This window comes from Pyricularia grisea (assembly GCF_004355905.1).
Source record: "Pyricularia grisea strain NI907 chromosome Unknown Pyricularia_grisea_NI907_Scaffold_4, whole genome shotgun sequence".
NCBI classification, from domain to species: domain Eukaryota; kingdom Fungi; phylum Ascomycota; class Sordariomycetes; order Magnaporthales; family Pyriculariaceae; genus Pyricularia; species Pyricularia grisea.
This window is the reverse complement of record NW_022156718.1, coordinates 2,187,551-2,210,794: the sequence shown is the minus strand read 5'-3', so window position 1 is coordinate 2,210,794 and position 23,244 is coordinate 2,187,551. Positions and strand designations below refer to the sequence as shown.

The window sequence follows — 23,244 nt, the reverse complement described above, 5'->3', positions numbered from 1 at the left end:
AAAAAAAAGAGAGAGAGAGAGAGAGAAAAAAAAAAAAGAAGAAGAAAACCCTCCGTACCTAGAATGAAGCCAGGCAAGTCGGACCGCTCTTTCGATAGAATATCCCATCAAATTCTAGGTCTTCCAGCTCTGTTCTCGGAGCGGGATAACAGTTCAAGAACCACCGATCAGCCAGCCTTACCTGCCCTGTAATTGTTTTGCTGCTCAGCCCCTCGTTGGGGTCCGCTAGAGCCCTGACTTTGATCCAGTAAGGGAGGAACTATTTTTATGTTCCCAGGGCCTTAATAATCTTACATACCACACGGTCGCTGCATATAACCAATAGCATTTGGGCACCTGTAAATGCCGGTCGCTAAAAGCCCCTTGCATGAATACCGTCACCATAGCCATTACAGCTCATAATAGTAAGTGGCCGACCCCAAAGGCCAGATAATTCAGCGTTAGGAGTCACGCAAACGTGTTGAATCACGAATACCAAAAGGGCCACGAAATTGAAAAGGAAAAAAAAAAATTCTTTTGCCAAGCCCTGGCCGTCAAAAACGGCCAGCCTTTAAGTAATTACTGTGAAGAAGAGAAAAGAAGAAAAAAAAGAAAGAAAATTGTGTGATGGTAAGAACAACATTAATTTCTGTCAAATCTACCACCGAAAATGAAGGTTTCTACAAGTTTCGTAGACGAATCTACAACAACATAGTAAGTCCTACAACTCCAACCACCAACAAAGCACCCAGACCAACAGACTGCTTGCCGGCTGCGTTGCCTGGTGTAGATGAGGGTGTATAGGTGGTACCACCGCTACCGACGGAGCTACCACCACTGCTGCCGGAGGACGACGTCGTTGCCGGTTTCGTACTGTTGCTGCTGTTGCTCGATCCCGAAGACGAGCTGGCGGGCTTCGTCTGGTTGGCCGCAAAGATGGCGTTACCGTTACCGCCGGGGTACGAGCCGCCCGGCTGGTCGACAAAGGTGCCCGGCACGTTGGACTGCCGCGACACGTAAAAGTACTCGGCGGCCAGCGGCTTGCCCAGGTTGGCGTCGCGGACAAAGTTGTCGATGTTGAAACCGGCGCGGTTCGTGGAGCTAAAGTTGGAAAAGGCACGGGGCATGCTGAAGTTGCTCGGCTGCGCAAACGCGTAGATGATGTAGCGGTGCGCGGCCGACGTGGGTGGCGGCGCGGGCGGCGCGTACTGGGCCTGGGCCTTTTGTCCTGACTTGGGAAGCAGTGCCATCTGGCCGGAGAGCGTGCTGTTGGACCCGATGGTGGTCTGCGCCGTGGCTGAGGTCTGCAGCCAGTGCAGGATGGACCGCAGCGTTGCGTTTTGGGGCGATGGCGCATCTGGGTCGATCATGACAATGATGTATTCGCCCGTGTAGTCTGCTAGGGCTTGGTACTTTTTCTGGTCCACTGCAATCTCAGGCTGCTGGCTTGTGACTTCATTTGTCGTGGGGTCCAACGGTTAGCTTTCTGCAAAAGATTGGCCGAATATGCATCATAGTTTTCTGCGCTTACTGTTGCTGCCAAACAGCTGGCCTGCCGACACGGTCCTGGTTTGGCCGCTCCATGTGAATGCCACACTCAGCTCGTTATCAGCGGCGGGAAACTTGAACTCGGCCGGTGGTACGCTCGCCAGCACCGGGGCTACAGCCGCAGCAAGTGTAAAGATGGTTGACTTCATTGCGAGTTGTGGTTTGGTCGAAAATATTATTTTTCGATGTTCCAGTCTGTCAACTTCCCGTGGGTTGGATGAGTGCACTCCAAAAGCGCAAGAGGGGGAAAAAGAATGATGGGGGGAATTGACGACAAAATAATAGAAGTCCAGTTGCTATTCTCATCGCCCGGCCGGTGACCCGAGTAAGGCGCCCCAGGTTCATGAAACGGAGGCGAACCCAAGGTGCCACCCACACTCCGGGATATCCCCAATGCGTGGCATGATCCCGGCAAATCTACTATAGTGCGGGTAGACTATGAAACGCCGAATGCAATTGCAAAGAGTCATCCTAACACCCTGAGATCTCCTGCAACCACTTTATCCGAGTTTCGCCCAACGACTGCACAGCTGTCTATGGGAAATTATTATCCATATCTCACGCCGCTTTCAGCCCAGATCGCCGGTTAGATATTTTTTGTTTTTAGGGTGGTTATTTTGGTGGGATTCTATGCGTTATCATGTTCAAGTTCTAAATTGGCATCCTGTTTATCTCGTGCAACCCACATAGCGAATGTTCATGCTTATTATTTTAAGATCAAATTAAATATTCAATGCAGTTGACCGCGATGACTTGGACGCCGCGTGGATTAACACGAGATTGCATGACACGGGGGCGCAAATCAGTTATACTTTTAGACCAATCGATTTTAATCGCCCTCGACATCTCGCCCCCAAGACGCAGCGAGCGACAAGCAACTCCCAGCTGGGGCGCAGACATGCAACTTGCAATACGAGTATCCCGGGCCGAAGTCTTCTCCATCTAATACATGTGTTCATGCTAATAGTTGCATGGTTCAAACTATGACGCGTAGTGGCGGCCTCAATACCGACCTTTGACGCCTCAACCTGGGGAACGAGGCTGGGGTTGACGAGTACTGTGGTTGGACAACTTGGGCGGATGCTCTCCAACCATCTGCGCCGTTGCTTTCATTTTTCCATCGAATTAGGTATGTATGGTGTAGATCTCGGCTGCGTGCACTTGATGGCTGAAGCTGTATCACAAAGTCAATACCAAAAAGTTTTGTCTCTTGATGCTGCTTACCGAGTTTCAGCTCCACGCCTTGATAACCCATTAGGGTATGGACTAGAGTGAATCTTTTCGAGGTATTCGCGATCTGGTCAAGAAAATGCAATTATAACCGCGCAATACTACTCCTGATACCTCGAAGCCACCAAGGACAATGTACTCATGCCCCCCCCCCCCCCCCCCCCCCCCCCCCCCCCCCCCNCGACGTATTCTGGCAATGGACTCGTCGGGACTGCAATAGTAATCGTTGTTTCCAGCTCCTCGGGAGTGCGGAAAAGAAAAGATCCAAGTTTATGTTTGTTACTTTGTTCCGGGCGATGATGCAGATCATACAAGTTCATCCATACCAATTGTCGGGACGCGATGAGACCGACCTAACAAGCCGAGGGATTGATAATACTTTGGGAGTCAATATGATCCGAACCGTGCATTATGATGAAGAGAACTGGAGCGGTGGCAAGGAAGTAGGTGTCAAAGTATGAAAATCAATGCTTATCCCGTGCCTTGGCGGTCCAGCCAAATGGTTCGAATGGGGGACCTGTACTCTAGAACGTGAGATCTACGATCTGAAGCAAAATGTGATCGCAGGGGAAGAAGTAATCCACAAGAGCTTGATCAAGTCTTCGCGATGATGACAAATGACGGCAATCGTAACTTTGACCGAAGGCCACCCAAGCTTCGGAAAAATGTTATTCGAATTCCCGAGATGCTGTGAGCATGGCATAGCAGTGCGTGGTTGGGCTGTGTAGATGCGACGTTTTGCAGACATGGATCCGGTGTGGATAATTCATCACCCAGTTTCAGATAGGCGTGCGGTTTCGTCACTGGGGATCATGGAACATTAGGGCAGCAGCAGCCTTATGATGAGTGCGAAATTGATGTGTTGAGTAAGGTAGGTTTTTTTTTTTTTTTTCTCTTTTTCTCGTGAGGTCACCGAGATGGAAACGTTCAATTATTTAGCATGCGGCCTGTCGATGAAGGACAAGAAGTTTTGGTTGGCAGTCTAGCATCAATGGCAAGTGTAGAAATTGTAGATAAATTTCGTCGTCGGCGGCGTGTCACACCTCGAAACGCCTTTCAATTTTTTTTTTTTTTCTATTTCTTTTTCGCTTCTCAGTTCTCTGCAGTCTTGAATCTTTACGGTAAGGTCCGCCCCACTTCCAAGACCCCGGTACCGGAGCGGACAAGCCGCAGAAGGCGGGATGGCGGCAGGAAATCTGACGTAGCGCCCGTTGCCCCGCGGAACCAGCGGTCGGGTCTTCTGCCTGAGTTCGCCAGAGGACCACTCAGATGTGATTGTGCCGCCACGCGGAGCCTATTGAATTTTCCAGATGACGGAGGGGCTTTCAAATTGATTCTAGGAAGAGATAAGGTAAGTTTCTTGATATCTGGGTTTTACTGGGAATAACACTTGTATTTGTTTACTGATTGCTGTTTCAGCAAACATTGCATTCGCCAGCCATTACAGCCACGAATAACGTAGAATTGATTTTTTGTGCTGGTAATCATTTATCGCATACACAAAGCAAAGTGCAGCAGCAAGCAAACAACAATTCATCATGGGCTCTACAATACCGACGGATGAGCTTCCAGCCCTCCGAACTCAACCCAAGATCATCTTCTTCACGGACTTTGACGGAACAATAACGGTACAGGACTCCAACGACTGGCTGACGGACAACCTCGGCTACGGCCGCGAGAAGCGGCGGGCGGCCAACATTGACGTGCTCGAGGGCCGCGTCGACTTCCGCGACGTCTTCACTGGCATGCTGGAGTCGGTCCCCGTGCCCTTCAACAAGTGCGTCGACCTGCTGCTCGAGAACGTCGAACTCGACCCGGCGTTTGCCCGCTTCTACGAGTGGTGCCGCGACAACAACGTCCCCATCGTCATCCTGAGCGGCGGCATGCGGCCCATCATCCAGGCCCTGCTCCGGAAGCTGATTGGGGAGGAGGCCGTGAGCAACATCCAGATCGTGAGCAACGACGTCGCCGTCAGCAAGGGAAAAGCTACCATGGATGAGCCCAATGGCTGGGAGATTGTGTTTCATGATGACAGGTGAGAGCTTAACCTTTTTGAGTTCGTATTATGCTGTGGTGGGGAATGCGACCAGGGATCATGCTGCTGACCTGTCTGTTTCGTGTGGTGAAGCGGGTTTGGCCACGACAAGTCGATTGAGATTCGCAAATACTCGAGCCTCAAGGAGAGGCCAATCATGTTGTACGCTGGTGATGGCGTGTCGGATCTGTCTGCTGCCAAGGAGACAGACTTGCTGTTTGCCAAAGAGGGCCGTGGTAAGTGTTTTTGATGGAGAGATCAGGCGACCGTCTTACACCATGACATGGCTAACCATCTTGTTCTAGACCTCGTCAAGTTCTGCGAGACCGAGAAGGTGCCTTACACAACGTTCTCCGACTTCTCATCTATCCTAGAGACAGTCAAGGACTTGTCAGATGGCAAGTTGAGCGTCAAGGATGTGGCAAAGAAGTTTGATTGAAGGATATAAACAGGATTGATCACACAAACAACATGAAATCGGAGTGCAGACGGTATAGAGACTGCATTGGATTTCGTTATTGTTAGAACTGACGGCTACTCCTTTTGCTATAGTGAGCGATATTCCGTTACGATAGACCATGATAGAATAAGAAACGAATAAGAAAAATAAATCGACTTGGAGTGGTCCACGCAGAGCTGACACTGACAGCCGACTTTGAAGATGCCCCTTCCCACCTACTCAACACGCTTGCGCTCCCTGTTCAACCACCACCAACAAACCGCCATAATACCAAAAAGCCCAATCGCGATGGGGTGTAGCACAAAAGTCCCAGCCACCTGCGCCAACAGCCCGGTCGTAAACGGTGCGGCGGCACCTCCCGAGCTCCCAAACGCAGTGATGACCCCCATGCCGCTCAGCCTCTCGCGGCGGCCCATCAACCGGAGCCACACGGTCACGCCGCAGGGGTAGACGGGACCCAGAAGCAGCCCGACTATGGAGACGCTCACGGCATTTCCGATGACGTTGGGCACGGCCCAGACGAGCGCCTCGAAGACGGCGGAGCCAAAGGTGCAGACGAAGACGAAGCGGACCTCGCGTCCGGCGACGCGGGTGCTCAAACCCGGCGCCGCTACCAGCAGCCGGCCGATTGTGATTCCAGCCCAGAAACCTGCCGTGACGTAACCGACCGAAGCGGGGTCGCCGCCGCGCGCCGTGATGAGGAACGAAATGACCCAGCCGCTGATGGAGACCTCGGCACCCTGGTAGGCAAAGCTGAAGAGGGCGCAGACGAGGATTACGGGGTTGCGGAGGGCTTGGAGCATAGTGCCTAGACCGGGGGTGGTTTTGGGCGGTATTGTGACGCTGTCGTTTGGCGCCTGCTGGACAGGTTGGGCTGATTCTGGCTCATAGTGACGAAACGAGATGTAGGCGAAAACGCCGTTGAAGACAGCCAGACCCATGGTGATGAAGTAGTATCTCGACCATGCGTCTGTGGTAGCGCCGGGGGCCGTGACGATGGACGTGGCGATTAGGGGACCTACGGTGCCGCCGATGCCGTATGCGCCGTTAATGATGCCGAGAAGAGCGGTCCCCGACCGCAGCGAGCCACAAAAGATTTGGGTTGTGGATATATTGATAGCCATACCGAAACCTATCGGGAAAAAGGCGCAGGCAATGACGGGAAATGGCGTCAATGTCGAGCAGGTGATGGCCAGGTAACCAATGGCGCGCAGGGCATCTGCCAGCACCAGGCCACGAGCGGTGCCCAGCCTGGTGCGGATGCTGTCGATGCAGAACGCCCCCGCGACGAAGCCGAGCGCATTGGCGACGAAGATGAGCGAGACGACAGCGTAGCCGATGCCGAAGCGCTGCTCGATGGTTGGGATCAAGGCGCCAGGGGCGCTGTCGTTGAGTCCATTGGCGAAGTTTATGAGCGAGCCCGAGATGAGACGGAAGCGGTTCATGTAGGGGTCCCAAACTGTCTGGAGGGTCTCTGTGGCCGTCGCTGTGTTGGTGTTCCCGTTGACTGGAGATCCGATATGGCTCCGTTCAAGGTCCGAATCTGGAATTTTCTGGTCATTGGTATCCGCTGCGTCGGGAGAGGTCCCGAGATCCTGGAGAGGAATGGGTTCTGATGCTTGTGATGCGGATGGGGGTGATCGTGAGTGTGCTTTTGCGGGGGGAAGCGGGCTCTGGTCTCTCGACGATATAGGCTTCTGGGACTTCTCTATGGAGAAAAGGGATATGGCAGTGTGGGGGTCCATGTTGGCAGAGCGCGCCGCTTTTCAGATGCAAATAAGCACAAAATCAAAATTTTGAAAAAAAAAAATGGTTAAGGTTGGTACCGATATTGATTTTGGAGGGCTTCCCTGTCGAATTAGGGCGGCAACACACAGGTTTCGATATTTTATACCTCCAAAACACTTCCTCAACACCCGCCTACACACCTCCTCAAATCAATCAGTTTGTCCTATGAGACTCTAACTAGGCTGGGCCATGTGCCTAGGCCTTATCGACGACAATCACTCGTGAAGCTGTGAGGTGCTTACAAATCGTCAGCGTCATTTCAAGATATAAGGTGCACTCTTGTAGGAATTTGTTCGACTATTGGCTGTCCGCCCTACTGTTACCCACCAAAAGTTCTTTGCATCAACGTCGGAGGGCAATTGTAACTTGGGCGGAATTTCCTTTTCTGGCCCAGTGCGTGCGGAGACCAGGTTGACAGGCGATCCAACCCCGGACAACCATACCGCCGAGACCGCTAATTCCATGATTGGAAAGAGTTCTGCGTGGTACTTGAAGAGATTGGTTAGCCGGTGGAGACCTCATGTAGGAGATATTTATGACGAAATCTTGAGGTTGAGAAAAGCAAAAGCATACCTTGGCTTGCTTGGTCTTGGGTGCTGGACCTGACAAGTGTCGAATCCTAATGAAAAAAAATGCAGCAACATTTACAACAAAGTGCGAAAAAAGGGGCAAGGTGGGGTTTACGTCAGTTTGCTCCTTCCTCAACTGCACGACTTGATACCAAGGCAGCAAGGGATTTCTCTGCAAAAGTTGCCAATATACAGGCCCCTCACAACCTTACCTAGCGGGACAAAGCGAAGGGTTGGCGCTGGAATACGTACCCCGCCTTTGTTACTTGATCTGTCTTGAGAACATCGTCAATTTGAAATCGTTACATTGTGCACCGCTTCCAAGGTTGGATAATCCAACTTTTCTTTTGCATAAATACATATTTGACACAAAAAGGCATTAACCGTAACCATACAGAAAACACTCTACACCTTGGGTGGCGCTTGCTGGTTTCCGGTGCCGTCCGACTCTTCACCAACCGTCCTCTCGCTGTGCTCGACCACACCCTTGCTCTCGTCCAGCATGGCCTGCTGCACGTCCTTGCGGATCTTCTCCTCCTCGCTGGGGTAGGCCCACCGGAACATCTCCCAGAGCCTGTGCTCGAAGAGATCGTCCATGGACTCGATACTGCGGCCCTTGAGCTCGGGCAGGCAAAAGTAGACAAAGACCACACCGGCGTAGGTGATGACGGCAAAGACCAGGAATGTGGCCCACCCGATCGACTCCATCATGACGGGCGTGGCCTTGGAAACTCCGAACCCGAACAGCCAGTTGAGCATCAGGCAGAAAGACATGCAGAAGGCGCGGATGCCGGACGGGAAGATCTCGGCCGCCACGACGTACGGGGCCACCGAGTGGCCGAAGGACCAGCCGAATGCGTACAGGTAGATCATGATGATTCCGACGATGCCACCAGGCCCCGGTCCGTTGTTCGGGTCGGGGTTGGCGAACTTGGTATAAAGAGCAATGTAAAGCATGGCAGTTGCTTGGATGGTGGCGCCAATCTATTGATGGTGCACAAAGTTTGGGTCAGCTCAGATCTCCCCAAGCATGAATTGGATCATCCGTTTGGTTCCATTGCGAGTCGGACTTACCATCAGCGGCAAACGACGACCGACACGATCGACAATGACAGTCACATAGATCAAGCTAGCGGCAAGCTTTACAACTCCGTAAACACCAGTCGTCATGAGAGACATGGAGCCCTTTTGCACACCGAGCATGGCAAAGATCTGCGGAGCAAAATAGTTGATGGCATCGGTACCGGTGAGCTTGTGGAAGATGAACAGGAGACAGGCGAGAGTGAACCGTCGCCGGTAGCTTGGAACCTTGACTATATCACGAGCGGCCAAGAGGTAGGTGCGGTCTGTTATGAATTGAATGGTCAGCTCAGTCTCCATCTCCGTCTGCAAATAATGAGTACGCTCCTCATGGCCTATGACATACTCTTGTTCAGCTCTTGACCAACATCGGCCTGTGCACAAATCTCGAGGTACTCCTGGCGAACATAGTTGTGATCGGCAGGCAGTTTGCGCAGCTTGCACAGGTTCTCGAGTCCCTTCTCGCGCTTGCCGATGGAGACCAGACCACGAGGGGAGTCGATGAGGAAGGCAGCCATTATGACAAGCAGGCCACCCGGGATAATCTGGATCGACATGGCCGTACGCCACTGCCTCTCGTCGGTGTCCAGGCCTGGGTAGCTCCATCGGCTAACTCCGTAGTTGACCCAGAAAGCTAGAGCCAGGGCGGTGATGATGGCGAGGTTGTAGAGTGTCGTCAAAGAGCCCCGGATCGTCTTGGGAGCACATTCAGCCAGGTACATGGGAGACAGGACGGAGGTGCCACCGATAGCAAATCCACCAATGAAACGACCGCCTTGGAAGACGTCGAGGCTGGCGATGAGCTGCATCACTGCACCGACGAGGAACAATAATCCGTACATGAAGACGGACCATTTGCGGCCAAGCTTGTCTGAGAATGGACCTGCCGAGAGGGCACCAACGGCTGCGCCAGCGGACACTTTGAGGGAACAAAAATGTTAGTTGAGCTTTATGAAAAGGTCGAGGGCCTAAGAAGTCATCTGTGGGCTGGAATTCTCACTCACTCATAGATGCAATGTCTCCCTGCCTAGCTGCGGATGCGGCAGCGCTCATCTGGTCAAGTCCAAAGGTGTGTCTGAAGCTCGGCAGGGTGAGCACACCACCGACGTTGCCATGATCGAAGCCATAAGAAAAACCGGCAAAGGCGACAGTGGTGACGAGAAACCACAGCTTGTAGTTGAAAATCTCCCTGGGGTCTTTCTTCCAGTCAGGAGACGCCCAGATTGAAGTGCCTCCACCCATGGCTCCGGTTTCTTCTTGTTGTGAATAGGGGGGTTGGTTTGGACAAAGTTATTGATGGTCCAGATCTTATGTCGACAGTGAGGACGCGACGACAAAGGAGGATGTCAGTCGAGAACCACATTGAGAATCCAAACCAAGGCAGCGAAGGACTGTTATATGCACGAAGAGACCCTGATGAGCTCACCCCAGTTCCCCAGGTTCACATTTCTCACCCAGCCAACCCCAGGTGATTTGTCCCCAGATTTTTATGATGCCAAGTCCAGCTTCCCCACAGTCTGCATCTTTAGTGAATGTGGGATTCGCGGGGAGAAGTCCAGAGACGCAAGGTATCCTCGTGTCCCAACGGGAGCTAGCGTCTGATCTTAGCCCAATTAGATGCAAGGCGACTTCCGTTGGTGGCACCTAGCTAACGGTAGAGAGCGAGCCATTTGCGGGAAGCTTTTGACATGCTGTTTGCGGGGTGCTGCAATTATGATAAATAGGAATAATACCGACAACCAATCCACCTGATACCGGCTGGCAGGGCTGCCAAAAGTCAAGTATGAGTCGTATGATTTTACTCCAACCAACAACACCAACTGGCGAACAGACCACATTTAAACTTGGATACTTTCTACATAACCGGCCGCCATGCCGGACACCACCGACATGTGAAAAAAAAAAAAAAAAAAAAAAAAAAAAAAAAAAAAACGAGTTTCTTTCAGCCCCAAAGGCAGGTGGCGAGTCAGTCAAGGGCACACTCGCGCTAGTAGGAAGTAATGAGGTGCTAAATTCCCAATATAAAAGGGCCAAAGAGCCAAGGGCTTGGCATCTCCAAATCTTCACATTTTTAACATCTCCCCTGTTCGGCACTGGTTAAATCCCCCCCAAAATCACAAAGTCTTGTCTTCGTCAAACTCGGCCTGTTCTCCTCTTCTTGGCAAAATTCTAACAAGGCCCGCCACGGCATTCTCTCCGAAAATAAACAAGGGGTAGAAGACGTGCATTCTGTACCAATTGTAAGACTGCCCTCCAGGAAAGAGGTTGGCTGATGACAACTCAGATGCAGGTTTCTTTGCCGCTGGTGCCGCCCAGGAAATCATTAACACTTTTCAACAAGCGAAGTTCGCGAACACGGTGTTCAGAAGGAAAACAAAAAAAAAGACCATCTCGGTTGAAATCCAGTAAATGTGTGTGGTGTCTGTCGTTCTCATAAAACAAAGCTCCTACAAATTCGTGTATTGCCTGGATCGAGCTCTGTCCGACTGTCCAGCCATTTGCAACTTCAGAACATACTGCAGCATTGACATGGATGCATCCGGATTACTGTCGATCAATGAACGCACCCATAAAATTGTTCTTTGGTCTGAGACACTAGGTGGAAACTGGAACTTGAAGTCTATGGAGTTGTTCATCTGACCCGCAGGGTGAGTAGTCAAGTCGAAAGCCAATTTGAGGTTGTACTGCATGGCGTTGATGGTGCAGAGCCGGTGGAAGTCCTCCTCTACGCTGGCGCGCGGGTGCTGCCCATCTAGGAATAGCGTGCTCGCCACCTTGGCTTCGTCCAGGTCTAGATACGCCTCTTCACTCTTGACATATCCGGGCACGCCGTAGCCATCGTCGCCGCCATTGACAAAGTCGTCTATCGGCCGCGAGCTGTGAAACGTGAGCAAAAGTCCCGGCTCAGAGGGCATGTTGCTCCTAGGCATGATCAGCGGTATGTCGACCAACCACCTGAGCTCGTGGAGCCGCCGAAGGAGCACGCCGCACGGCCTGTGGCCATGATTCCACGCACAACACGAACAGCCGATCTCGAGCTCTCTCAGCTCCTGCTGGTTGAAGATGACGATGTTCTCATTCATCTCGTGCCGCCGCCAGGCCAGGTCGTTGCGTGCACACGCCCACGCCGGCTCGATGGTCACGTGGCGCAGCCGCGGGCAGAGGGCGCGCAGGAGAGAGCCCATGGCCGCCGGCGGCTCGGCTGGGTTGTGCGTGGTCGCCGGGGCGGGGTTGACGCTGCGCGAGCGCGATCCCGAAGGGTCGTCGGCCGTGCCGATCATCCTCAGCCTCTCGAGGTCCTGCAGGTCGCGGCGCTGCACCAGCCGCCACAGCTTGCCGTGCACGGGGATGCGGAGGGTGTCGAGCCGGAAGTTGAAGTAGACGCGCGACTCGCCGCCGCGCAGCGCAAAGGCGAGCCGGTAGTGCTTGAGCGTCTCGGCGCGCGACTCCCGGTCGATCCAGAGCGTGATGGGGACGAGGGTGCTCCTGTCGACGCGGGCAAAGGTGGTGGTGCTGTAAAGAGGCGGTGGTGGTAGCTGTAAAGAGGCGGTGGTGGTAGCTGTTGTGATGGGTTGTGTGGAGTCGAGTGGCTAGTGCCGGCGTCGTCCTGCGGCATCGACTCCCTGAGTAGCCGCAGCCAACTTGCATCCCAGCGGTTGTGAGCCCCGCAAAGGAACCCGTTTCCTGGGGTATAGGGATCATGGTTGAGATCGAGCACGGGATCCTCGTGAGGAACTTGGATTGCTGGGCAGTGCGAGGCTACGGAGAGGGCGTCGATGGCGACGTCCTGCTCGAACTTGTCTCGGTGTTGGCTCTGAGCCAGATTGAGAAGTCCCCGTTCGAAATAGTTATTGATGTCGTGGTGTGCGCACCGATAGATGGCCACTGTGCGTGGCAACCACAGCTTCTTGTATATTTCGAGACGAAGCTCAGGTGGAATCGTGTTCCAGGTCTGGCCTGTAGCCTTTTCTTCGGCCATTATGGCAGGCGCCCGGTGAGTTAAAGTGTCTTTTCGTTGTGATAGAGTTTCTTGCTTTGGTTACTTGATCAGTGAGTAAGATATTGTGTGGTTGAGAGTGAAGTCTAGTCTCCGCTGGATTTATGTGCAACATGGGTATTTCATTTTCTGCTCAGGTTCTTCACGGGTGAATTAAAGTACAACGGTGACGTGACTGGATGGTAGGAAGTGACGGACTTGGGTACTTTCGATAGTATGGAAGCTTCTCCGGTAGATCATTCGTTAAGGGATTTGTTGGTATTGTGAGGAAGATGTGAGTCAGTACTCTCTCTTCACCGCGCACTGGTCGAAATATTATTTTGTTGCTTTGCCTCCTTTCTTCGAAAAAAAAATGTTGCTCGTCCGTCCTACACACATGATTCCTAACTGCTTGAATGTCACCCAAAGTTGAGGAGGCAGCCACAGTTGCAATGCGAGTCGATTTGTACTGCTCTATGACGACCAACGCACTCTACAATGCAGCACACGTACATCCAGCAGATTGTTCCTTTTCATGACGTCCTCAATCTCGTATTGGACCAGGTCTCATTTTCCACCGTCGGCGGCGCAATAGGAGCCACACCACCACCACCCACTCCAACATCCCACCCGACATGTTCGAGCGTAATCCTCAAAGCAGGGTTGCAAACCCCAACAAACTCCTCTTCAGAGTTCAGCTCAAATAAAAACTGGTCCAACGCCTGCGAGGCATACGTGGTCCCGGAGAGCGAGATCCAAGTCACCCAGTCGGTCGTGTACGGCCCAGCTGCTGATCTCGAGGCCTGGGTTGACAGGGTGACCGGTCACTAGCAGCGACGAACTCAGGGTTTGGTGCCGGTACCAGCCGCCGTAGGTACGATTGGCGACGTCCAGCAAGGGCTGGATAGAGGAGTTGGCTAGCGTGTCGGCCAGTGCCATGTTGATGTTGGCGGAGAAGTTGCAGGCCGCGGCGATGTTGATACGGATTCCGAGCTCGGGGACCATGGACAGCACGATACCATAGTTGCCGATTTGGCTAGCTTTATTGAAGGTCGTGACGTATTGGTAGGTCGAGTCTGCATATGTGTGATACGCTTGTTTGCTTTTATTCTTGTAGATGCGGTCTTTGGACTTTATTCTTCGCTATTGGAACTTATTTGTCAACGAATACAGAGGGATCTGACGAACGCCCCATGGCTCGCCAACACCTGATCGCGAATCCGAACCGAATGACTTGTGCCGCAGCCAGCGACGGGTCATGGACGGTCTCATCAGCTTCAATGTCATGATTGCCCGCGCAAGTTTGGTGAGGTCTCCTGGTGATGACCATATTCCGCCAGCTCTGCAAAAATAGAAAAAAAAGAAGAAAAAAAACATTGTTCAGTAAATTATAAAAGTCAGCACACTACGCTCTAGTGAGCTCAGATCCAGGAAAAGGAAGACGACTACGGAAAGATGCTAAAGCATGAATGAGCACTATCTTATCTCTCATATCAAACGCCCACGACACATTCCACCTTCCCCCAGGCACGACCCCTGATTTCTTTATTTATAACCGCCTTCTGTCATGTCGGCTTTTGCCTTTTGGCCTTCCTTCCCATCCCACAATTCAGGTTGATATCTTTCCCTTCTCTTTTTTCTTTTTCTTTTTCCTCCTCCAATCTTGTATGGTTTGGTGAATATTGTCGGTTTTTCTTGGTTTTCCTTTTTGTTTACCTGTTTCTTTGCCAAATTTCCCGCCCGTTTCGTCCTGTGTCGTTTTGCTCCCCTTCCCCCTTTTTTCAGGATAGTAAAAAGTCGAAGTGAGGTTGTTTAATAAGCTGTGTTACAAAGCACATTTCTGCCTTGGAAACAAAAATGAAATCCAGCGAAAGGGCCCAGTTAATTATTTGGATATGTGGCAGACATAAAATAAGAGAAATATAAAATATAGGTTAACGCCAACCTTGTATATGGTTACGGCGTGGTGCGATGATAAGGGAGGGAGAAGCCGCGGTTTTTGGCACAAATGAAGGAGGGTGATGGGAAAGGGGGGACTTGATAAAGTGGGAACGACTTTTTGACAGTACTTTTTTTTTCTTTTTTTTTCGGACTTTTGCCGTAATCCAGTGCATTCGCTCAAAAATGCAAACCCGGGGATGGTCACCCTTCCGGAAAGCGACCATGAAACTATTAAACACTCAAATGTTTATCTATTCGTTTACTTGTACAACCTAATCAGGGATCCCAGCCCAGATTCCAACCCAAATGCACCAGTTGCTCTTATCCCAACAGTTGTGAATGCCGATTATAAATAAACTTAATTCGCACATCCAATAAATCCGACCTCAAGGTCAGAGGTTTTCTCTTTCAAATGCGTTACAACGCTACCAGGGATGAAGTCAAGAACGTCGCGTCCAACAGGCCAGTTTTTAACCGTGTCCACATCACAGCCACCCTTGGGAAAGTAGAGGAAATCACCTCCATCCTTGGCCGAGTAGCTCCAATCGGTGCACTATAAAAAAAGAAAGGAAAGAAAAGGTTAATACTATATTTATTTTTTTCATTAATGAAAACATAAAAAGTACTTACACCATAAGAGTTTAAACCCTTTTTTTTGCATGTTTCGGAGGGATCCGAAACACCGTGATCGCAGCACCGCCCACCTGTTGAACCTGTGCCAAACGTAATGTTGTCGCCGAGAACGCCCGTAATGGAAACCACTAGAGAAAAAAAGGAGGAGGTGTGCATATTTGCTGGTTTTCTTTTCTTCTCTTTTTTAAATTTTAATTTGACCCAGCAAATTCTTAGATATGAAAAGGAGAGTGGTTGTTGAGAGAATTGGAAAAGTGGTTATAAAGTTTATTGAAACCGGCTGGGGGTTGAAATCGGAAGCTGCTTAAAAAAGATGGGGCGAAAATAACATCTTTTGAAAAAAAAGGGTTTAATAACCTATTTATATTATTTGGGTATAACAATGTTACACATAAAATCACACATCGAGCTTACCATAAACGGTGTCTAAGGTTGCATTACTGTAAAATGTTCACGTGTGCTATAAAAATAATATTTGACATTCTTGGCGGTTTTATAATAAGCTTGGCTGAAACAGATTATTCTAATCGATGCTGGAAATCTTTCATCGGAGATTTTTCACATTTCTATCTCCCCGATTCAGGTACTAGTGTGGGTCAAACACTTTCGTATTACACGGATGTTCGATTAAAAGTTTACACTACATGGTATACAATATTTTATCGCTGTAGCCAGAGAGTAACCGATCCAAAAGTCTTGGCATATGGGAGGGCCATCACCCCCAAAAAATATGGGGATTCGTGAAACCGCATCTTGCATTTATGCGTAATTTATAAAATCCTATAAGCTGTTAATCGGTTTAAAATTTCAGCACGGGCCTCCCGATGTAGCAGAGGGTCCCGATTTATTAAGGGGCTTGAGGTATCATGTGTACAGTTAGTTATGACCCAGTTTGGGGCATTAATTTCGAGTGAATATAAATTTAGCACCGTAATCTTCAAATTAAAGTATTTTGTCACGGCCAGGGTAGGCATAGCACGGAAGCTAGTCTATTGGCACCTCGACGAGGATTCTACTCTGAGGAGAGGAAAGAAAGCAAACAAAGTTGCTGAGCTTGACGCGACGTGGATGAAGGGTGTTACCCTGGTGTGTCGGTGGTCAGTGATCAGTGTTACGGTCTGGTGATGTAGGGGTTCCAATGTCACAAGGTCCACGGTTCCGGTTGGCATGGCTGCCTTTTTATAAATTCTTATACAAAATTGTTAATTCCAACGTGGCCTATTTGCGTGGCTCTGCCTCATGTCACGGTCGGGTGACACGCCTTATAATTGGGACCCGACGAGGTATCTGCAACGCGCAGGTACTGCAGGATCTTTTGGATTATTGACCAATCTACGACGACGGCGCAGACGGGATGGCCAGTACATCTCCACCACCTGATTGCATATTTGCATGTACAGCGATCTCTGTGGAGGGGGGAAAGGAACGCCGCCTCACGCTCTCTGGTACACCGCGGGCCGGTCCCTCACGGTGGCATCTGGGAACTGTTCATTGTTCAAGGGAGAGAAGCCCAGGTTCATAAGGTTCTCGGACTTGGCGGGTCCGCCCCAGGTTAACTCTAACAACGGCGATCTTTGACGAGTCACGCCAAATCAGCATTTTTATTCAACGGAGCCCGTGTCACTGCATCCACAACAAGACAAGAGAGAAAAAAAAAAACTGACAGTCTCTCCTGATACCCAAGGTCTGCCCAGCCAATGCTCCAATCGTAATCTCCTCCCAGTCAGGACTCCATGTCGACTCTGCCGGGACGTCCGCCGCCTTCTCCACCAGCGCCGCCACCTCGGGCACGTACTTGGTGATGGAGTCGTTCCAGACCGCTTCCCCAACCACGGCCAGCAGCACCAGCACCGTAAACACCTCGATGGCGTACGAGTAGTTGGCAGAAGCCCCACCGCCGCCGCTCCCCTCTGTCCCATCGAGTGCTGCTGAATCAGGGCTGACAGGGACTGCGACGCTTGTTCGATGGCTCGGTGCGTCGACAGCGCCCTGACGCCCACCTTTGGGTACATGTGGCCCCAGACCGGACACAGGGGCTTGGCGAGCGTTGCGGCGACCAAATAGAGTGTGATGAGGACGGCAGACATGACGTCCGGTGAGAAGGGTGGCGTCACGGTAGAGTTGCTTTGAGAAGCTCAGAATTGGGAGGGAGATCAAACAGAATGCCAAGTAGCAAGAAGTCAGGTTTTGCCGAGTCAAAAGAAAACCTTCAGCCCGTTTTGAACTGTATCCGGGAGCCAGGTAACGGGGGTCGAGATCGATAATGTTCACTGTTTTCTGGTTGGCTACTTATATTGCAACGACTCCCAGAAAACATGTCAGAGCGGCTGAGAGTGTGGTTGTTACTTTGTTGGGCAGATAGTCTTCTCCCTCAGCCTCAGAATTCCGGATTCCGGTACCCAAGTAGACAGTGGCTTTTTGAATTCGGCAAATTTTAGCCCTTGATTTGATGGTAACACCTAGTTTAGCTGATTGGTTTCGGAGGCGGAAACATGACGCCGATTTGTTAATTCAGGTCGACCGTGTATAGACAGGTCTTGGGGATCTTGCGCGTCAAACTTACATAACTAAGAATAGACACGGCAGTTCAGGCCTGTTTTTTCTGGCGTGTTCTTAATAGCAGAATTTGGCAGGTTAAAGCCCAATATCAATTGAGCAGTGGCTGAGGGAAAAACCTAAACAACAATATGTGCCCTATAAAAAGGAAATATATGGGAATGCACAATATAAAAGAAATCCAAGACAAGAGGGTTATGTGTGAGACTGATCATTTAATAAGTGATATCTCTATACCAATATATACCGTAGTGTTGTTGTACATCCCCTCTATCTCTAAAGAGACTTAGCAGGAGGCTTTCTGTGGCCCAGTTCCGCTTCAACCTCAACCACGTGAAGCAGTAAGCCGAGTCTCGGGTAAACAGGCTCCCGATTCTCCTTCAACTCGCCCCAGGGTGCCCAAAGACAGCACCAATAAAATACAGAAAGTTTGAAGAACCCAAGGCATAAAGTGCCAGGTTGGGCGGGAAATATGACAAAAAAAGGAAATTATTCTTTTGAAAACAAAAACCTCATACAACTCCAACCTATGATTTTTGTAACGTGCGGCTCCATTGTCTTCTGAAGAAAACCAGCAGAAAAACAAGCTGAACTGCATTTATACATTGGACCTGGTGGCAGTCAACCAGCCAATAGGGAAAAGGAAATATGCTTGAAACCAAAAAAGAAGAAGAAAACAAGTAAGAACCACCTAACGCCTGCTTACAGACAATAAATGACACAAAACATGCAGCAGATTTTATGTATGCGAAGAGATTATGAGCCGGTGGCAGCCGAGATCCGAGTATGTTGATGTGCACTCGATCCGGACGGACGTGACCGAGAATGGAAGAAGGAATCAGGAGAAGAAATATTTGCTCGACTTGAGTCGCGTCACGTCAAAATCACCCTATAGACACACACCGTCAGTTTCAGTGATCAGAGACCATCAGTTAAGCAGATGGAAGTGAACTTACCTTTTGAGGGATATCTGGGAATGACATTGGTGCCCAGATCGAGATGATTTTTTTGCGTGGCGCAGTGACGGTTTTGGGCTTCGTGGCAGCTATCGTGGAAGCAAATGATTTGTTTGGCACAGAAGTCCCTGTCGACTCCCGCTTCTCTGTTCCGCTCAAGTCTTCGGCAGGTGCGTCTATATTGTCATCGGCTGCCTCCTCTGCCTCCTCTGCATCCTCTGCCTCCTCACAATCAAACTCTTCGTCAAGCTCCTGATCCTGCATCGACTCTTGCTCTCCAAGGACCGCATCATCTTTCACTGCTTTTTTGCCGTCGACCAGCTGTTGGGCTGTTTTGGGGATCGCTGACAAGGGGGTTGGAACGTCTTCTGCGTCGACAAGCTCTTCACTACCCTTGGAGAGCCGCTCGTAAATCGAGGCCGGTGTCTCGAGCGCCTTGCCCTTTTCCCGCTCGGCGGCCTCTTCTGATGCCAAAAGTTCGAGCCTTCGCTTCTCCAAGAACATCTCATCCGAAAAGGTGATTTTTGGGTATTTCTTGCGCCACGCCACAATAGCTTGAGCGGCATCGCTTGAGACGTCCACCTTCACTAGGGTCAAAGATCCCTTGTATCGAGCCTTGAATTCATCGGCTAGACGACCAATGACGTCCTCTTCGTGAATCCTGACGAAGGCGTCGCGCAGGATGTTGCTCATTTTCTGTATATCACACGGATGCGTCCAGAAGGAGTCGTGGACCGCAGCGAAGGTGAGCCCGTTGGCATCGCATTCAAGGGCCGACAGCATCATGTGGCTAGCATCGAGAGAGTGCACAAAGTTGGGAGGGAAGGCCTGCAGCTGTTTCTGTTTATGCACCGGGTCCCAAGGCTCTGTGTTCTTGAGGATCAACTCTTGAAAGTTTGTCTTGATGATTTTTCGTCCATCCTTCCTGTAGGGCTGGACGACGGGCATACGAAGCGGAGTAGTCCAGATAATGGTCGATCTGAACTGGCTCAGTAGCTCAGATGATGATGCCTTGTTGTAAGTCGTCAAGACCTCATCGTATTCGGGGTTGCCGGTGGTCCCCAGTGTCTTGGCGGCCTTCTCTTTTTGTTTTGATGATCTCATCATTTCCTCGGACAACCGTGACATCTGGTCCGGGGTGAGGGCGCGACAAACCCTGCTGCCGATTTCGCCCAACCAATACTGAATATCATGCGCTCCTTTGAACATTGTCGACATTGCTTTGAAGATCTTGGCGGCGACGTATGATGCCAAGTACATCGGATCGATGCCGGTCTCCTCCTTGATGTTGGGATACAAGGCGTCCAATTGCTTCTTGACTTGTGCCTTGGCACCCATAAAAGTGACGCCGTACACGTTGGTCATGACTGTTTGCTTGACAACCTTGCGCTTGATTTTCCCCTGGAGAGCCGCGGCATATTCGCTACCATTGGCCATGTCTTCTTCGACGCTCTTGATGACAAGGTCCGCCACTGCGCTGTACACATCGGCAGGGCGATCGCCTGGCTCCAGGTTGACCTGGCGAGCTCCCCATGAATCACCACCAAGCGCTGCGTAGTGCTGAAGCCCGTTGCAGGTGCCATCCTGGTGGACTGGGAGATGGCACTCGTACTGCGTCGGGTCGGGCAGGTCGAAGGCAGCCTTCAACTCCTTACACGTAGCCAGACACTGCCATGGGTCCTCCGCATCCAGCCACCAACGCTTCCCTGACAATGGATTAGTTGCCGAATCGACAATGTCCTCCATGTGATCCACAGCAAACTGAGCACGCTCGCTGAGGCTTGCCTTGTCGAACCCATAGACGTTGGCTAGATGAACCTTCAGCCAGTGGATCCCATCTTCTCCCAGGGGCTTTCCTTTGTCGAAAAGCAACATGGACCTACAAAGATCCGCGCCCATGTGGTTGAGGTATATAGGTATAGGGTATGCTCGGCCTCTAAAGTCGACATTGTGCGGGAAGTACATTGTCTGGTCTCTGTATGCGCGAGCGATCTCGAGCTGGAAGTTGGTAAAGCATCGCTGAGAATGATAAGATGCCTTGAGATTCTCGACTCTTTTGAGTTCCCTGATCCACTTGACGCGCACAAGCGGATCTTCGGAAGGTAATGGCTCTTCAGGGACCTCAATGTTGACACTCAGGGGAGGTATACCGCCGATACCCTCGCCCGAGTTCCAAACTTGCAAGATCACATCCAGCACCGGCTTGTTAATCCTCCAACCGACCCTGCCAAGCGCGTCAAGTCCCTTGGCCACTTGCTCCATATCACCTCTCGCCATTGCCGCCTCGGCGTAGATCTTCTGGTCCTTCTCGCCACGCTTGATGCGAACAAGGCCAGTGGGCTGCTCGAGATATCCACCCTTTTCGATTCTCGTCCAAGGCTCGGGCTCGCAAACCATTGGCAAGTGACGCGCGAGGAATTCCTTCCGTGGCTCGCGCAGCATAAGTTGTACAAGTTCCTTATGGGGAACGAGTATACCAGATTTCTTGCCTTTTCTGAACTGAACACTGCGCATGAAAGCCGGCTGCTCGGCCGAAATTTTCTTCTTGGTTTGGGGATGCTCCTTTGTCACCGTGATGGCCGCGATATCAACTAGTGCGCCAAGTAACACAGAGGCGAGCGATAGCCTTATTTGCGTAGGCCAGCGTTCTGGCGCCTCTGGGTTGACGTTGTAGATGTCTTCGATGCGAAGGGTAGGGTCGGTACTATTCGAGCCAGGCAGGGCTTTTGCTCCCTCGGCTCGGGCGAACTTGATCTTCCGCAATGACTTTTCCCTCTTCTGCCTGAGATTGCGTTGGAAGGCTATAACATCTTCTTCTGCGGATCGTGCGAGGCCTGTGATAGTTTGGAGGATGGGCACGCCTTTGTCTGCTCCATGTATAGCCAGAGAGCTCATGACACTCAAGATAGTGATGGCAGCCAGTCGTGAAGCTGTACTTTGGCGCATGAAAGGTCTGACAAGGGCGCGTTCCGCCTCATCTTTTACCACCTTGGCTGTCCCATCATCATTTTCCGCTTCAACCATGTACTCTTTCAATCGCGCCTCAAGAGCAACCTGCCAGTCGTACAGCCGCGCATTCAACACTGATGAGTTGATTGATGTATTGAGTCCCATCTTGTTCAACGCTTGGTTATCCTCACGCCATTTATCGAGGGCTGCGTCAACAGTGTCTCGCTCCAAGCGCATTTGTATCTCTCGCTGTTGTGGCAACGGAAGATCTCTAATCCTGTAGCCCTGCGGTATCTCTCCGAAGAGAGATAGAGTGCGTTTGACCGTTTTGAGACCTGTTCCTTTTTGAGGAGTAGGAAGGACCTCGGGGAATGCGAGATTGATAGGATCAGGTGTCTTGATATCTTCTGTCTCGATAGAAGAAGGCTCGGGTGGCATATCCGACTTTGCTTCCTCGATAGTAATGTTGTATGTAGGACAGACCTTGGTAATGAAGGCGCGGTCCTTGTCGGTGAGAATATCTGTCATGTAGAGCACCTCCAGCCCGGCATCCCCTTCGGCCATGGCCATATATCTGGTGACTGTTCTTCGTAACCTCCAGTCTTCTTCGTTGGGTGCCCCAAGGAGGGCAGCCTTGAGCACGTATGCAATGGTTTCGGGCGTTTGCGGCAGTTCTGCCTTGCGGATCTCTGTTTCGTACCACTGCTGAATATGTTCTGCCTTGGCCTCACTGGGACTTGCAGCTAGCTGCTCGACAGCGACGTGTAGGTACATGTTGTGTAGTGCCATGAGGTCGGTACGGTCAATCATGCTCAGCTGGGGAGAGCTCAGGCGCCTGAGGACGACGCCAGCGCGGTCAAGCTTTCCTATAGTCAAACAAGCGTCCAAGACTGCAAACATTTCTGCCAAGTCACCGGGAATGGTTCCTTTTTGATACAGTTTCGGCATATTGGGCGCCATTATCTCAGGCAATCTGAGCACGTTCGCGCCAGCCAAAGGTTGAGTCTGGTATAACGCGTTTGTCGGTCGAACGCTAGGTGGAGGCATCGAGTAATGTGACTTGGGTGCGCCGTCAAACCTCATATCATCCACAGCTGTCGCGAATCCCCGGGTTCGAGAGCTGCACTCGTGAGCACCGCCTGTCCTCCATTGTTGTTGAGCTTCGGTTGTGGTGGCTGCGAGAGATGGCGGCTTTGCTGAAGCCGACCGGAAGCTTGTGACTTGACTTCGAGGAAGTTTTCGAGCTGCGAGCTGCCTAAGGGCCAGGCTGCGCTGGCAGGGACGTGACCTGGACAGCATTTTGTTGGTTTTAGTGTGGGTTGCGCGGGCACAACGGGAAAGGAGTGTGAGGTCGAGGCAGTTGGGGCGGCTGCTCGCTGGAGTGAATCAAGCTCAAAATCGCATTAGAAGAGAATTTGCGTATTAAAAAGAAGAATAAAACAAAGTAGTTGGGGTAGTTGTACACTAATGCCCGCGAGTATGGGCAGAAACACGACGGGAAAGCATGAATGTCAAGAAGGCAGAAAGAATTGAACGAGATTCGC

At 51.2% G+C, this 23,244-nt stretch overlaps 8 protein-coding genes across 8 annotated transcripts; 1 reads left to right on the top strand and 7 right to left on the bottom strand.

Moving 5' to 3' along the window:
* Positions 1-402: 402 nt before the first annotated feature.
* Positions 403-1,842, bottom strand: PgNI_07355 (uncharacterized protein). Its single transcript, XM_031127368.1, has 2 exons — positions 1,511-1,842; positions 403-1,432 (listed from the first exon to the last, which is right to left on the bottom strand). Exons 1-2 carry the CDS (start codon positions 1,674-1,676, stop codon positions 681-683), a joined length of 918 nt encoding a protein of 305 aa, XP_030980891.1. The 5' UTR covers positions 1,677-1,842; the 3' UTR covers positions 403-680.
* Positions 1,843-4,021: 2,179 nt separating this feature from the next.
* PgNI_07354 (uncharacterized protein) lies at positions 4,022-6,327 on the top strand. The gene is made up of 4 exons (XM_031127367.1): positions 4,022-4,108; positions 4,177-4,792; positions 4,886-5,028; positions 5,098-6,327. Exons 2-4 carry the CDS (start codon positions 4,296-4,298, stop codon positions 5,229-5,231), a joined length of 774 nt encoding a protein of 257 aa, XP_030980890.1. The 5' UTR covers positions 4,022-4,108; positions 4,177-4,295; the 3' UTR covers positions 5,232-6,327.
* PgNI_07353 (uncharacterized protein) lies at positions 5,468-6,997 on the bottom strand (the record flags this gene model as incomplete). Its single annotated transcript, XM_031127366.1, has 1 exon — positions 5,468-6,997. One exon carries the CDS (start codon positions 6,995-6,997, stop codon positions 5,468-5,470), a length of 1,530 nt encoding a protein of 509 aa, XP_030980893.1.
* Positions 6,998-7,885: 888 nt separating this feature from the next.
* Positions 7,886-10,321, bottom strand: PgNI_07352 (uncharacterized protein). The gene is made up of 4 exons (XM_031127365.1): positions 9,694-10,321; positions 9,036-9,608; positions 8,684-8,955; positions 7,886-8,593 (listed from the first exon to the last, which is right to left on the bottom strand). The coding sequence occupies exons 1-4, from the start codon at positions 9,929-9,931 to the stop codon at positions 8,015-8,017; spliced, it is 1,662 nt and encodes a 553-aa protein (XP_030980892.1). The 5' UTR covers positions 9,932-10,321; the 3' UTR covers positions 7,886-8,014.
* Positions 10,322-11,136: 815 nt separating this feature from the next.
* Positions 11,137-12,668, bottom strand: PgNI_07351 (uncharacterized protein; the record flags this gene model as incomplete). Its single annotated transcript, XM_031127364.1, has 2 exons — positions 11,137-12,248; positions 12,332-12,668. The coding sequence occupies 2 exons, from the start codon at positions 12,666-12,668 to the stop codon at positions 11,137-11,139; spliced, it is 1,449 nt and encodes a 482-aa protein (XP_030980895.1).
* A 530-nt stretch (positions 12,669-13,198) lies between these two features.
* On the bottom strand, positions 13,199-13,952 carry PgNI_07350 (uncharacterized protein; the record flags this gene model as incomplete). The annotated part of the gene is given in 3 exon segments (XM_031127363.1): positions 13,199-13,387; positions 13,401-13,741; positions 13,850-13,952. 3 exon segments carry the CDS (start codon positions 13,950-13,952, stop codon positions 13,199-13,201), a joined length of 633 nt encoding a protein of 210 aa, XP_030980894.1.
* Positions 13,953-14,964: 1,012 nt separating this feature from the next.
* PgNI_07349 (uncharacterized protein) lies at positions 14,965-15,395 on the bottom strand (the record flags this gene model as incomplete). Its single annotated transcript, XM_031127362.1, has 2 exons — positions 14,965-15,159; positions 15,237-15,395. 2 exons carry the CDS (start codon positions 15,393-15,395, stop codon positions 14,965-14,967), a joined length of 354 nt encoding a protein of 117 aa, XP_030981517.1.
* Positions 15,396-18,019: 2,624 nt separating this feature from the next.
* On the bottom strand, positions 18,020-23,234 carry PgNI_07347 (uncharacterized protein). Its single transcript, XM_031127361.1, has 2 exons — positions 18,752-23,234; positions 18,020-18,684 (listed from the first exon to the last, which is right to left on the bottom strand). Exons 1-2 carry the CDS (start codon positions 22,997-22,999, stop codon positions 18,634-18,636), a joined length of 4,299 nt encoding a protein of 1,432 aa, XP_030981511.1. The 5' UTR covers positions 23,000-23,234; the 3' UTR covers positions 18,020-18,633.
* Positions 23,235-23,244: the final 10 nt, after the last annotated feature.

Bases quoted from the DNA above. Each gene is read 5' to 3' on its own strand.
- PgNI_07354 (XM_031127367.1), top strand. From the start codon at position 4,296: ATGGGCTCTACAATACCGACGGATGAGCTTCCAGCCCTCCGAACTCAA. The intron at 4,793-4,885 runs GTGAGAGCTTAA...CGTGTGGTGAAG, and splicing joins ATTGTGTTTCATGATGACAG to CGGGTTTGGCCACGACAAGT. The intron at 5,029-5,097 runs GTAAGTGTTTTT...ATCTTGTTCTAG, and splicing joins GTTTGCCAAAGAGGGCCGTG to ACCTCGTCAAGTTCTGCGAG.
- PgNI_07347 (XM_031127361.1), bottom strand. From the start codon at position 22,999: ATGCTGTCCAGGTCACGTCCCTGCCAGCGCAGCCTGGCCCTTAGGCAG. The intron at 18,685-18,751 runs GTAAGTTCACTT...GTGTGTCTATAG, and splicing joins TCCCAGATATCCCTCAAAAG to GGTGATTTTGACGTGACGCG.
- PgNI_07355 (XM_031127368.1), bottom strand. From the start codon at position 1,676: ATGAAGTCAACCATCTTTACACTTGCTGCGGCTGTAGCCCCGGTGCTG. The intron at 1,433-1,510 runs GTAAGCGCAGAA...CGACAAATGAAG, and splicing joins CCAGCTGTTTGGCAGCAACA to TCACAAGCCAGCAGCCTGAG.
- PgNI_07352 (XM_031127365.1), bottom strand. From the start codon at position 9,931: ATGGGTGGAGGCACTTCAATCTGGGCGTCTCCTGACTGGAAGAAAGAC. The intron at 9,609-9,693 runs GTGAGTGAGAAT...GTTCCCTCAAAG, and splicing joins GGGAGACATTGCATCTATGA to TGTCCGCTGGCGCAGCCGTT. The intron at 8,956-9,035 runs GTATGTCATAGG...AATTCATAACAG, and splicing joins TGGTCAAGAGCTGAACAAGA to ACCGCACCTACCTCTTGGCC.